General features: G+C 38.9%; 1 protein-coding gene across 2 annotated transcripts in view; it reads left to right on the top strand.

The window, feature by feature from the left end:
- Positions 1–12,395, top strand: part of GOLGA3 (golgin A3) — a 213,751-nt gene that overhangs the window by 81,905 nt on the left and 119,451 nt on the right. For both annotated transcript variants that reach the window (XM_053701891.1, XM_053701892.1), the window contains exons 5-6: positions 4,242–4,921; positions 6,450–6,561. In XM_053701891.1, the coding sequence (XP_053557866.1) occupies positions 4,242–4,921; positions 6,450–6,561 (792 nt within the window). The remainder of the gene's footprint in view (positions 1–4,241; positions 4,922–6,449; positions 6,562–12,395) is intronic.

Below are 12,395 nucleotides of genomic sequence, written 5' to 3' on the forward strand. Positions count from 1 at the left end.
ACCCCCTCCGATATTTAGAAAAATGTTTCCAATAGACGCCACCACAAGGGACTTATGGCAAACGGTCCCTAAGGTGGAGGGAGCAGTTTCTACCTTAGCTAAGCGTACCACTATCCCGGTGGAGGATAGCTGTGCTTTTTCAGATCCAATGGATAAAAAGTTAGAGGGTTACCTTAAGAAAATGTTTGTTCAACAAGGTTTTATATTGCAACCCCTTGCATGCATTGCGCCGATCACGGCTGCAGCGGCATTCTGGATTGAGTCTCTGGAAGAGAACATTGGTTCATCTACTCTGGACGACATTACGGACAGGCTTAGAGTCCTTAAACTAGCTAATTCATTCATTTCGGAGGCCGTAGTACATCTTACTAAACTTACGGCGAAGAATTCAGGATTCGCCATTCAGGCACGCAGGGCGCTGTGGCTAAAATCCTGGTCAGCTGATGTTACTTCTAAGTCTAAATTGCTTAATATACCTTTCAAAGGGCAGACCTTATTCGGGCCCGGGTTGAAAGAGATTATCGCTGACATTACAGGAGGTAAAGGCCATGCCCTGCCTCAGGACAAAGCCAAAGCCAAGACTAGACAGTCTAATTTTCGTTCCTTTCGTAATTTCAAAGCTGGAGCAGCATCAACTTCCTCTGCACCAAAACAGGAAGGAGCTGGAAACCTAACCAGTCCTGGAACAAGGGCAAGCAGACTAGGAAACCTGCTGCTGCCCCTAAGACAGCATGAATTGAGGGCCCCCGATCCGGGATCGGATCTAGTGGGGGGCAGACTTTCTCTCTTCGCCCAGGCTTGGGCAAGAGATGTTCAGGATCCCTGGGCGCTAGAGATAATATCTCAGGGATACCTTCTGGACTTCAAATTCTCTCCTCCAAGAGAGAGATTTCATCTGTCAAGATTGTCAACAGTCCAGACAAAGAAAGAGGCGTTTCTACGCTGCGTACAAGAGCTCTTGTTAATGGGAGTAATCCATCCAGTTCCACGATCGGAACAGGGACAGGGGTTTTACTCAAATCTGTTTGTGGTTCCCAAAAAAGAGGGAACTTTCAGACCAATCCTGGACTTAAAGATCCTAAACAAATTCCTAAGAGTTCCATCGTTCAAGATGGAGACTATTCGGACAATTTTACCTATGATCCAAGAGGGTCAGTACATGACCACTGTAGATTTAAAAGATACTTGCCTTCACATACCGATTCACAAAGATCATTATCGGTACCTAAGGTTTGCCTTCCTAGACAGGCATTACCAGTTTGTGGCTCTTCCATTCGGATTGGCTACAGCTCCAAGAATCTTCACAAAGGTTCTGGGTGCTCTTCTGGCGGTACTAAGACCGCGGGGAATCTCTGTAGCTCCATACCTAGACGACATTCTGATACAAGCTTCAAGCTTTCAAACTGCCAAGTCTCATACAGAGTTAGTGCTGGCATTTCTAAGTTCACATGGATGGAAGGTGAACGAAAAGAAAAGTTCACTCGTTCCACTCACAAGAGTTCCCTTCCTGGGGACTCTTATAGATTCTGTAGAAATGAAGATTTACCTGACAGAGGACAGGCTAACAAGACTTCAAAGTGCTTGCCGCACCCTTCATTCCATTCAACACCCGTCAGTGGCTCAATGCATGGAGGGAATCGGCTTAATGGTAGCGGCAATGGACATAGTACCCTTTGCACGCTTACACCTCAGACCACTGCAACTGTGCATGCTAAGTCAGTGGAATGGGGATTACTCAGACTTATCCCCTTCTCTGAATCTGGATCAAGAGACAAGAAATTCTCTTCTATGGTGGCTTTCTCGGCCACATCTGTCCAGGGGGATGCCATTCAGCAGACCAGACTGGACAATTGTAACAACAGACGCCAGCCTTCTAGGTTGGGGTGCCGTCTGGAATTCTCTGAAGGCTCAGGGACAATGGAGTCAGGAGGAGAGTCTCCTGCCAATAAACATTCTGGAATTGAGAGCAGTTCTCAATGCCCTCCTGGCTTGGCCCCAGTTGACAACTCGGGGGTTCATCAGGTTTCAGTCGGACAACATCACGACTGTAGCTTACATCAACCATCAGGGAGGGACAAGAAGCTCCCTAGCTATGATGGAAGTATCAAAGATAATTCTCTGGGCAGAGTCTCACTCTTGCCACCTGTCAGCAATCCACATACCGGGAGTGGAGAACTGGGAGGCGGATTTCTTAAGTCGTCAGACTTTTCATCCGGGGGAGTGGGAACTTCATCCGGAGGTCTTTGCCCAAATACTTCGACGTTGGGGCAAACCAGAGATAGATCTCATGGCGTCTCGACAGAACGCCAAGCTTCCTCGTTACGGGTCCAGATCCAGGGATCCAGGAGCAGTCCTGATAGATGCTCTGACAGCACCTTGGGACTTCAGGATGGCTTACGTGTTTCCACCCTTCCCGTTGCTTCCGCGATTGATTGCCAGAATCAAACAAGAGAGAGCATCAGTGATTCTAATAGCACCTGCGTGGCCACGCAGGACTTGGTATGCAGACCTGGTGGACATGTCATCCTGTCCACCTTGGTCTCTACCTCTGAAACAGGACCTTCTGATACAGGGTCCCTTCAAACATCAAAATCTAACTTCTCTGAAGCTGACTGCTTGGAAATTGAACGCTTGATTTTATCAAGACGTGGGTTTTCTGAGTCAGTTATTGATACCTTAATACAGGCTAGGAAACCTGTTACCAGAAAGATTTACCATAAGATATGGCGTAAATACCTATATTGGTGTGAATCCAAAGGTTACTCTTGGAGTAAGGTTAGGATTCCTAGGATATTGTCTTTTCTACAAGAAGGTTTAGAAAAGGGTTTATCTGCTAGTTCATTAAAGGGACAGATCTCAGCTCTGTCCATTCTGTTACACAAACGTCTGTCAGAAGTTCCTGACGTCCAGGCTTTTTGTCAGGCTTTGACCAGGATTAAGCCTGTGTTTAAAACTGTTGCTCCACCATGGAGTCTAAACCTTGTTCTTAATGTTTTTCAGGGCGTTCCGTTTGAACCCCTTCATTCCATTGATATAAAGTTGTTATCTTGGAAAGTTCTATTTTTAATGGCTATTTCCTCGGCTCGAAGAGTCTCTGAATTATCAGCCTTACATTGTGATTCTCCTTATTTGATTTTTCATTCGGATAAGGTAGTCCTGCGTACTAAACCTGGGTTCTTACCTAAGGTAGTTACTAACAGGAATATCAATCAAGAGATTGTTGTTCCTTCTTTATGCCCAAATCCTTCTTCAAAGAAGGAACGTCTACTGCACAACCTGGATGTAGTCCGTGCTCTAAAATTTTACTTACAGGCAACTAAGGAATTTCGACAAACGTCTTCTCTGTTTGTCATTTACTCTGGGCAGAGGAGAGGTCAAAAAGCTTCCGCTACCTCCCTTTCTTTTTGGCTTCGTAGCATAATTCGTTTAGCTTATGAGACTGCTGGACAGCAGCCTCCTGAAAGAATTACAGCTCATTCTACTAGAGCTGTGGCTTCCACTTGGGCCTTCAAGAATGAGGCCTCTGTTGAACAGATTTGCAAGGCTGCAACTTGGTCTTCGCTTCATACTTTTTCCAAATTTTACAAATTTGACACTTTTGCTTCATCGGAGGCTATTTTTGGGAGAAAGGTTCTTCAGGCAGTGGTTCCTTCTGTATAAAGAGCCTGCCTATCCCTCCCGTCATCCGTGTACTTTTGCTTTGGTATTGGTATCCCAGAAGTAATGATGACCCGTGGACTGATCACACTTAACAGAAGAAAACATAATTTATGCTTACCTGATAAATTCCTTTCTTCTGTAGTGTGATCAGTCCACGGCCCGCCCTGTTTTTAAGGCAGGTAAATATTTTTTAATTTATACTCCAGTCACCACTTCACCCTTGGCTTTTCCTTTCTCGTTGGTCCTTGGTCGAATGACTGGGAGTGACGTAGAGGGGAGGAGCTATATGCAGCTCTGCTGGGTGAATCCTCTTGCACTTCCTGTTGGGGAGGAGTAATATCCCAGAAGTAATGATGACCCGTGGACTGATCACACTACAGAAGAAAGGAATTTATCAGGTAAGCATAAATTATGTTTTTCTTAGCATGGAATTTTAATTAATATTGAAATACATTATGAAAATGCATATATAATAAATTGCCTGTCTCATTGCCCTTCATTTGCAGTTTTGATATTTACCATTTTCTTGTTTTTTTTCTTTTTTTTTCTTGCACCTTCTTGGAAATGTTTTGATTTTCCAGTCCAATCAGTCTACTCCCAAAAGTCGCCCCTCTAGTACCTTGGACCCAGAACTTATGTACAATCCAGAGAACCTTCCAAGAGCCAGCACTGTTGCTATGACAAAAGAATATTCCTTTATGCGCACAAATGTTCCAAGGGGGCCAAAATTAGGCAGCTTAGGCCTTCCATCGTCTTCCAAAGATAAGAAGTCATCTAAATCCTCAAAGTCTTCCAGCAAGATTAGATCGCTGGCAGACTATCGAAAAGAATCCTCAGAAGCCAGCAATATGAGCCCGGGCTACGTTGATTCATCCCCAGGATCCCTGAAGCCTAATAGGGGTAGCCTAACATCTGTCGTGTCTGAAATCAGCCTAGAGGGGGAACGCCTTGAGACCTTAACTTACAGTGGAGACAATACTTCAGAGTTTGATGGTAGTGATATTGGGACAAAGCATGATGGAAATGAGAGTGACAGTTCCACTCATAGCAGTGTGTCTACTGGTAGAGGGGCTTACCTTAGCACTCCATCCAGAAAAAGAGGAGAGGATTACACTGTGAATGGCCAGATTATTGCAGCAGAGGATGTAGGACTGTATCCATCACTGAAAGAGGTGTTGCAGGCTGCAGCAGCTGAGCATCATGCGCAGGAAGATGTGGTCAATGGGGAACCCAGGAGCCGAAGAGACAGCATTTCAAGCAGGTTTGAAATAATCTTATTTAGCTTGTTAACTGCCATATCATAAGAACAAGTAGACACAGAGCTACTAAATTGACTGTAGTCGAATATCATTCAGGAAACTGAAGACTGTATATTTATGTCTATTAGGGTTGTGCATTTTAATCTTTTGTGAGGATCTGAATGCAGGCATAAGCAGCGGTTAATGCCCTTCGGATATTTTCGTAGCTGGATAGATTCTTATAAAAGATCCCCATTCTAAGATATGGATTTGCATAGATCTTCCTGTGGGGATCTTTAAAAGGAATCAATCTGGCTATGAAAATATCCAAAGGGCACAAACTGATGCTTAATTCCGCATTTGGATCCTCACAAAAGATCAGAATGCGCATCACATGCAGGCATGCATACATACATACATATCTCTCTCTCTCTATCTATCTATTTATATCTATCTATTTATATCTATCTATTTATATATATATATATATATATATATATATATATATATATATATATATATATATATATATATATATATATAATATATATATATATATATATATAAAAGCAACAAACTTGCACTCACTGGTCCTTTTTTTTTTTTTGTGAAATAATTTTACTGAAAACTGTGCTGCTGGTCTGACGTGTGACTCGATGCTATTGGTCACTACGGCAACGGTAAACAATTCCGGTGATTGGCCGATTGCCTCCCTAGATATAATACTGAGCAGTAAATGGCGGTATGAATGATTAATTGGAAACCGTTACTCCATCTTTTGTGTGATCTGTCTGTGTTTCATGTGTGCCTCCATTCGCTTCACAGTTCCCCTATTGTGCACTTGGGCTGTCACTGTTATGTTAGAGCCAGGATGGCTCACGTATAGTTTTTAACATATGATAACACTTGTTTGTTTATAATGTGACTCAATGGTCACCATAGTTACCTGTTTGGCGGTTTTTTGATCTAATTGAGGGGAGGGGTTGTTTTACACAGTGTATAAATTCACTATTGTTTGTTACACACATTGTCTGAAGAAGGGGATTTTTTGTCCTCGAAACGTCAACAGTTTTCAGTAAAATTATTTCACAAAAAAAAAGGACCAGTGAGTGCAAGTTTGTTGCTTTTCTACATTGATTCCTACTAGCACCCTGGCAGTTGTTACTAAGTGAGAGTGCACATCTCTGCTATTGAGATATATATATATATATATATATATATATATATATATATATATATATATATATATATATATATATATATATATATATATATATATATATTTATAATATCTATATATATATATATATATATATTTATAATATCTATATATATATATATATATATATTTATAATATCTATATATATATATATATATATATATATATATATCTATCTATATCTATATATCTATATATCTATATCTATCTATATCTATCTATATATATCTATATCTATCTATATATCTATCTATAGATCTATCTCTATCATCTCTCTATCCAACTTTAAATAGTTTATTTTCTCTAATGCACTCTCTACTGTGATTTGTAGTGTCTCCATGGAAAGCTCTATTGCTGGAACTCATGATGAGCTACTGCAGGTTTTAAAGGAGAAGATGAGACTGGAAGGACAGTTGGAATCTTTGTCTGCAGAAGCTAGTCAGGTATTTCTAAATAAGTTTAAAAACACTTTGCTCTTGGCTTTTAAATAAAGCCATGAATTATGTGCAACACAATTATTTTCCTAAGAGGGATATAAAAGCAATAAGGCTGCAATTTGCCTAATTATTTTTAATGAATTTATTGTATTTTTAGTCAAAATTTAAAGGGACTTAACACCAGAATTTTTGTTGTTTTAAAAGATGGATAATCCCTTAAGTACCCATTCCCTAGTTTTGCATAACAAACAGGTATAATAATTCACGTTTTACCTCTAATTACCGTGTATCTAAGCCTCTACAGACTGCCCCCTTATTTCAGTTCTTTTGACAGACTTGCATTTTAGCTAATCAGTGCTCACCCCTCGGTAAATTCAGGTGCATGAGTTATCTATATGAAAAACATGAACTAACACCCTCTAGTGGTGAAAAACTGTCAAATGCAAAGGCGGCCTTCAAGGTCTAAGAAATTAGCATATGAACCTCCCTAAGTTTAGCTTTCAACTAAGAATACCAAGAGAACAAAGCAAAATTTGGAGATAAAAGTAGATTGGAATGTTGTTTAAAATTACATGCCCTATTTGAATCATGAAAGTGTTTTTATTTTTTTACTTGACTGTCCCTTTAATTGCACAATACAGAATAAACAAACAACTCAGATCATGCATCATTAGGCTGATATTCAGAAGAGAGTAGACAACAGCTTGTATCATAGTATACACATTGATTGTTCTCCCTAGGACTCATTTAGGGCCAGATTAAAAGTAGAGCATTAGTTAATGCTCCTGCTCGAGAGTTAAGTGCGCTAGAAGTTAGCTTTTTGCGTGCATCTGGTTGTGCTTGTATTGCAAGTTGAAGGTAAAAAGTTATCGCTTGTGCTCTAACCCGACATATGCAAAAAGCCAAACTTAGAATATTGCGTGCACATTCACGTATTCCCCCGTAGAAGTCAATGGAGCAAAAAAAGTGTGGGGGGGAAACAATCACCCTACTCGCACGCAAACCCAATCGCATATTCTCAAGTGCATTAACCCGATATGAAAAAAATTAATATTTCACATTTCAATGTTCTGCACATAGCAGAATATGTTCTATGTATGCATAGATACATATTTCTTTATATATCTGATGGTATTTTGCACAAATATATATCTATATATAGATTATTACAGATGGTCAGTCTCCCTGGTAATTTTAAATACAAATACCAAATTTGTTTTTTTAGCACACCTTACAAAAAGTTTAAATCCACATCTGGGAGTGCTGCCAATATGACCCAGTAATTACACAAACAAAGAGGTATCAGCGCACATCCATTTTCCAAAGCACAACATATTTTTTTACTGCTGCAAAAATTGCCTGCAAATACATCAAGAGACAACTATTCTTTTTTAAATAATATTGGGAACTTAGTCACACAATATGGCCATATTCTGCTTAGCCAGTCACCACTTTCAAGGTGCCCCAATTCGACTGGTCCTACTCTACAGTCCTTTTGCCACAGAGGGCTGAAACATTCCTGCTTTTACTCTTCATAATAGAATGAGACTCCCTGGCTTTTTACTCACAACTCTATAACACTGTTATGAGCACACATATATATATATATATATATATATATATATATATATATATATATATATATATATATATATATATATATATATATATATATATAATGTATGTCCCAAAATAAAGAGCACTCACTAGGGCTTATATTAATATAGCAATCAAAGCTTTTATTCCATAAAGTGACGTTTCGGGGGTTTTAACCCTGTCCTCAGACCTTACAGCAATATACATACCTCATAACTTATATATCCTTCACCGACTATCATCGCCGATGTACGGGAAGTCACCCGGCGTCCTGATCACACAACTGCGCATGCTCAGACCGTCGGCATGGCAACAGGCCGCGGCGTTGGCTAAAAAACACAGAAAATGTGATTAAGAAGATTACAACATGGGAACAACGTATATCGCTTAGGTTATTAGCATTTAACATCAATTAAATATGTGAGCCACTGTTGTCAATAAGCAGTACTTCAAACATTCAGAGTCCCTATATTAATTATGCATTCTTAGGTGCACCGTAACAGTCTATATACTATATTGTTACACATACTTGAGTAGGACTGTCATAATATTAATATCTATCTTATGAATTGTTACTCCCAGCATTACTGTTAAACATTCCATATCTACAATACTTTTCAAAAAGGGGCAGATCTAGCTAGCTAACATGTTCTATCTTATTTACAGAATATTATTAAGTAAATTCACTGTATTCATATTGAATTCATGCTATAGATATATGTAGATCCTAAACCTTTTTACAAAAACTAATTTATCTATAAACAATCCATATTATAGAAAACAGTGCCAGTCTAGGTGGGTATTCAGCCCACCAGGCACCAAAGTGCCCAAATTAAAAATCCATCTAGACTCACACTGTAATTGTAACCTGCTCCTATCCACACCCCTCATTAAGGGTGGAATGTGATCTATAATCACATAGCTCAAATCCGCCACCACATGGCCTGGCCCATCAGCGCAAAGTGTCGTGCCACAGGTTGTTCAGAACCCTTCTTGTTTATGGCTGACCGAATGGCAGCGCAATGATTGGCCATACCGGTGTGGAGATCATCTGTAGTCTTTCCGACATAGAATAACCCACACGGACAATGCAACAAATACACTATGTGTGGTCGTGCAGGTTACCCTATGTTGAATAGTGTATCTGATTGGTAGCCGGGTAGGTAAAAAACTTAGCATTGGAAAGACCGTTGCACATAGTACAACCAACACATTTGTAACATCCAGGTTTGGCTGTATGTAACCAGTTCGTTTTGCCATAGCTCTGAACTGGGTCCACCTTCACCAAGATGTCTCATAGCGATCTGGATCTTCTGTATCCCACCTGTGGGTGTGTTAAACCCTGAAACTGTAGGTTCTTCTCACTCTCCACTATGTTCCAGTTCTTCTTTACCAACTGTTGTAGGTTCTGTTTATCCGAAGTATATGTAGTGGTAAGAATCATTATTTTTTCTTTATCTCTTAACGTTGCAGCTTGTAGGGCTGTATCCTGATCCATCGAGACGAATCTTTCGAAATGTTGATCGATATGTTTCTCATGGTAACCCCTCTGGAGAAACCTCATTCTCATCTCCCCCAGTTGTTGTTAAGCATAACCTTGTTTGCTGTTATTTCGTATGACCCTCTTAAATTGGGAGATTGGAAGGGCATTCTTTAGTGATGGTGGATGGCAGCTTGTAGCCTCCAACAGCGAGTTCCTATCAGTCTCTTTCTTAAATAAGATTGTACACAGCATGTCCTCTTCCAGGGATATTCTCAAATCCAGAAAATCCACAGCTGTGGAACTCTGGGTCATCTTAAACTGTAGATTAGAAGAAACGGCATTCAACTTCAAAAAACAATTTTCCAATTTAGATTCCGTGCCAGACCACAGGATGAACAAATCATCTATGTAACGTCTGAAATACCTGATGTGATGGTATGCAAATATGTCAGTGTCTCTCTCCTCAAACTCGGCCATATTGGACCCCATCGCCGTCCCTTTTAGTTGCAGACAAAATGACTTTTCGAATTTGAAGTAGTTTCTACTGAGATATAATTCCAATAGTTCCAAAATCAATTTTACCTGTGGGCCCACATATGGGTACCGGTTTAGTTGTTTATGGACGGCCAAAGTCCCTTGTCCATGTGGGATAGCGGTATACAGACTTACATCTAATGTTACCAAGATGATCGGCTCTTCAATTTTGGGGAACAATTTTATTTCTTTAATTAGACTAATGGAGTCTAGAAGAAATGAGGGCATATTTTGTACAAATGGCTGTAGGATAATATCCAAAAATATTGCAATGGGCTGTAGAAGGGATCCTATAGAGGACACTATAGGTCTTCCAGGTGGACTAGTGAGGTTCTTATGGACTTTTGGTAGCTTATAAAATGCAGGTGTCCGAGGATGTTCCAATGCTAAGTTTTTTTACCCACCCGGCTACCAATCAGATACACTATCCGACATAGGGTAACCTGCATGACCACACATATTGTGTATTTGTTGCATTGTCCGTGTGGGTTATTCTATGTCGGAAAGGCTATAGATGATCTCTGCACCCGTATGGCCAATCATCGTGCTGCCATTCGGTCAGCCATAAACAATAAGGGTTCTGAACAACCCGTGGCACGACACTTTGCGCTGATGGGCCATGCGGTGGCGGATTTGAGATATGTGATTATAGATCACATTCCACCCTTAATGAGGGGTGGGGATAGGAACAGGTTACTATTACAGTGCGAGTCTAGATGGATTTTTAATTTGGGCACTTTGGTGCCTGGTGGACTGAATACCCACCTAGACTGGCACTATTTTCTATAATATGGATTGTTTATAGATAAATTAGTTTTTGTAAAAAGGTTTAGGATCTATATATATCTATAGCATGAATTTGATATGAATACAGTGAATTTACTTATTAATAATATTCTGTAAATAAGATAGAACATGTTAGCTAGCTAGATCTGCCCCTTTTTGAAAAGTATTGTAGATATGGAATGTTTAACAGTAATGCTGGGAGTAACAATTCATAAGATAGATATTCATATTATGACAGTTCTTCTCAAGTATGTGTAACAATATAGTATATAGACTGTTACGGGGCACCTAAAAATGCATAATTAATATAGGGACTCTGAATGTTTGAAGTACTGCTTATTGACAACAGTGGCTCACATATTTAATTGATGTTAAATGCTAATAACCTAAGAGATGTACGTTGTTCCCATGTTGTAATCTTCTTAATCACATTTTCAGCATTTTTTTAGCCAACGCCACGGCCGGTTGCCATGCCGACGGTCTGAGCATGCGCAGTTGTGTGATCAGGACGCCGGGTGACTTCCGGTACAGCGGCAATGATAGTCGGTGAAGGGTATATAAGTTATGAGGTATGTTTATTGCTGTAAGGTCTGAGGACAGGGTTAAAACCCGCGAAACGTCACTTTATGGAATAAAAGCTTGGATTGCTATATTAATATAAGCCATGGTGAGTGCTCTTTATTTTGGGACTTTATATTTATATTTGCATTTGCATTGGATGCACCCCAGGCAGTTGCTCAGCGAAGTGAGTGCAGAGTTCATCTGGGACTGTTTTATTTATATATATATATATATATATATATATATATATATATATATATATATATATATATATATATATATATATATATATATATATATATATATATATATATATATATATATATATATATATATATATATATATATATATATATATATATATATATATATATATATATATATATATATATATAATATATATATATATATATATATATATATATATATATATATATTAATAATAATAAAATTATTAACCTGTTAAAACACAAAAAATAATAAGGCAAATAGAAAACAATGTGTTAGTGCAAAAAGCATAAGTCCAAAAAAGTCAATTGCAGAATAAGTCTCAACTGCAAATGTGCATAAGTGATCCCAGGGATTACTTCTCAGTGAAGATGAATGCTGCAGTCGAACTCCAATGCTTAATCTCAAATAAAACAGATCAATGCTGAAGTCCTGTGAGACTACAGGGTTAATTCACATGTAAGTTGTATACTCACATACTGCAGAGCTTCACATCAAGCTCTAGGTGTATATATAGAGAGATATCTATTTATAAATACATACATACTTATCCATCCTTAGACATGTATATGTATGTATCTCTATGTTAAAGCCCTTTGCCTGCATCATATCTTTGAGCTTTTATAACTTTTTTTTTGTGAACAATTCTTAT

The sequence above is a fragment of the Bombina bombina genome, chromosome 2 (genome assembly GCF_027579735.1).
Source record: "Bombina bombina isolate aBomBom1 chromosome 2, aBomBom1.pri, whole genome shotgun sequence".
NCBI classification, from domain to species: Eukaryota; Metazoa; Chordata; class Amphibia; order Anura; family Bombinatoridae; genus Bombina; species Bombina bombina.